The sequence below is a fragment of the Lissotriton helveticus genome, chromosome 3_1 (assembly GCF_964261635.1).
Source record: "Lissotriton helveticus chromosome 3_1, aLisHel1.1, whole genome shotgun sequence".
Classification (NCBI taxonomy): Eukaryota; Metazoa; Chordata; class Amphibia; order Caudata; family Salamandridae; genus Lissotriton; species Lissotriton helveticus.
This window is the reverse complement of record NC_136061.1, coordinates 24,123,807-24,126,550: the sequence shown is the minus strand read 5'-3', so window position 1 is coordinate 24,126,550 and position 2,744 is coordinate 24,123,807. Positions and strand designations below refer to the sequence as shown.

Here is a 2,744-nt window from a genome sequence, read left to right as displayed (position 1 = left end):
ACACAGTTCTCCAAACAGCTAACGAATCAGTATGTGTTACCTCTACGGGGGCTGTTTTGATGGTCCTGTGATAACTGCCATTATATACATCTAAAAAGGCCTGTAGAACATCAACGTATCTGTAGGTGTTGTGGGCCGTAAAATACCGCCACATCTTAGACTTTAAAGTTCTATTAAACCGCTCTACAACCGCTGCTTTTACCTCTGTGTGTGTTACAAAATGTTGAACGCTGTGGTGCTTTAATAATTTCTGAAATGTGTTGTTTAAGAAATTCTTTACCGGCATCAGTTTGTAGTTTTTGAGGAATTCGCCCTTTCGCGAAGATGGCTTTAAAAGCGGCCCTGACACTAGCCCCAGTTATATTGCGTAACGCTTCTGCGTAGGCATACTTGGACAGCACATCTATAACAGTTAATATATAGTGAGCTCCGTTGTTATGTTTTGCTAAATCTTGAAGGCTGATGATATCCGCCTGCCATTGATAATCTAATTGTGCATTAACGATTGTAGGCCGTCTCTTAAAACGTCTTCTGGCGGGTTTATGTAGTGAATATGCCTCCTCTCCTGATAACCAGTTCTTCACCGGATCTCTGCTTACAGGTTCGTTTTCATCTACAGCCCTTCTATATAGAGCTTCGGTGCTTCCCAAGCTTCCAACTCCCCGTGTATCATAATAAAGTTTTCTTAACAGGGACCCCGACATGTTATTGTCCGCTACACACCAGACAATGAATGCCACTTGTTTTGCGTAAGTGCCTTTTATTAAAAAAGTAAAGAAAAAATGTAACAAATCATTAACAGAGTATACTTTACATTTTTCACAGTAAGTGTCGTAAGGACATATTAACACAGAGTCACCTTGAGGTGTAACATTCTATTACTTTGTTCTAAATACACGCTATCATGTAACGTTAAATAAGCCCCTGTTTAAAACAGTTTTCGGGGGGCCAAAGACCCTATTTTTCTTTTTTTTTTATACAGATTACACATACGTCTTGCTACAAGTTTTTCTATCATCTTTCTGTTGAAAGTGGTGCCCATACCCTGCATACCCGGTAATTTTAAGCTCGGGTCATAGGCATATCGGATCTCGTTGATTGCAGATGCCAAGATTCTCAACATATCCGGGTGGACAAGCTTCTTTTCAGCGTACGACCCATACACCACCCTTAGCAGTTTATACACCTTGTATGGATCTATCAAACTACAAATATAGCGTATTGTTCTTGTTCTGTATGATTCACACAAACATTCGTGAGCCTCCTGCTGAGGATCGTTGATTTGATGGCCGTTACAAAGGCTGTAATAGTCACGCCTGACACAGTTTAGGACCACCTGTGCGGTGAAAGCCTTAACTTCCTGCCTTGCGTAGTAGGACAAGCCTTCATCTTCCTTTTCACACATGTCAGAGTCGCATACACACTTGTCGCAGCCATCACGGTTTTGGCATGTGGAACTTTCAGCCTGTTTTGAGCACCACAGACAATTGAAAATTACATTGCTCGCTTTTGTAGACCGCCATTCTGGCGCAGGCCTTTTTGGGGTTTCTCTCCAGGGTTCAAAAGAAGAAAGAATTACAATCTGTAAGTTGAAGAAATAAAATACATCGTTATGTAGGTGACCGCGCATAACATTTTCTTACTAACCTCTGCATATTCACCGCTCTCTGCGGCGGCTCTGAAATCTTGAGAGTCGCTAATGTCCTGCGATGCCCCATCATCTTCGACGCTTGTACCAGGTTGTTGCAGAACACCCTTCTCAACATCCGTATCCTCCTGAAGGTCCATGGCATCATAGCTGGGTGTGCTAGGAGGTGCTACATCTTTTTTACCATAGTTTATTAAGTAGGTGTATTCGACTGGGTTTGCTCTCTAGGGTCAAAAAAGAAGAAAATATTGACAGTTTGTTAGTTGAAGAAATAAAATAAACCATTATGTAATTGCCTGCTCATAACATTCTCTTTTTAAAAATGTTACTAACCTTCGCATTTTCATCGTCATATGCGGCGGCTCTGAAATCTTGAGAGTCGCTAATGTCCTGTGATGCCCCATCATCTTCGACGCTTGTAGATGGCTGTTTCAGATCGACCTTCTCAGCAGCCTTATCCTCCTGAAGGTCCATGTCTTCATAGACGGGTGTATTATGCGGTGCTACAGCTTCTTCAGCTTCCTCCAGGTCCATTGAACTGAGGCCAGCAAGCAGGCTGCCACTACATGAGACCTCACTTTCGCTGCTGTCTCCCTTAATCGGGGACATCGGACATACGCAATCCTTGAGACGGCGAGCTTCCATAGGCCTACATATGCCATTGCCAAAACCAGTAACGTCGCAGCCCATATCCCTAGGGGTTTCTTGTTGAGTATCCTCGTCCATTACCAGGGGTTTTAAAGTGCGGTAATATCTATTGATAGTGGGTTGGGAGCCGCCTAACACTGGCCTTTTCACGAATGGGTTGTATCTCTTCATTCTGATGTGGGGTGAGGGCACCTTTTCGTATTCAGGCTTCTGCTTGCTGTATGAGGCTCTTAAGGAAGTCTTATATGTATCCTAAGCAGCCTCTAAAAGGGGCGTACACCTCTACACCATAACAATGGCATACAAACGTCATAGGACTCTGGTTCGCTGATGGTCCCAAAACAAACCCCGCCCTTTGGAAGACCTCCCTATGGGACAAATGGACACCTACAGTCATCATAGAGGGCTGTGACCTGTCAGTTTTAAGGACACACAGACCTGTCACTTT

General features: G+C 43.5%; 1 protein-coding gene across 1 annotated transcript; it reads right to left on the bottom strand.

The window, feature by feature from the left end:
- Positions 1-928: 928 nt before the first annotated feature.
- LOC144822604 (uncharacterized) lies at positions 929-2,467 on the bottom strand. Its single transcript, XM_078680332.1, has 3 exons — positions 1,982-2,467; positions 1,648-1,872; positions 929-1,582 (listed from the first exon to the last, which is right to left on the bottom strand). Exons 1-3 carry the CDS (start codon positions 2,465-2,467, stop codon positions 929-931), a joined length of 1,365 nt encoding a protein of 454 aa, XP_078536458.1.
- Positions 2,468-2,744: the final 277 nt, after the last annotated feature.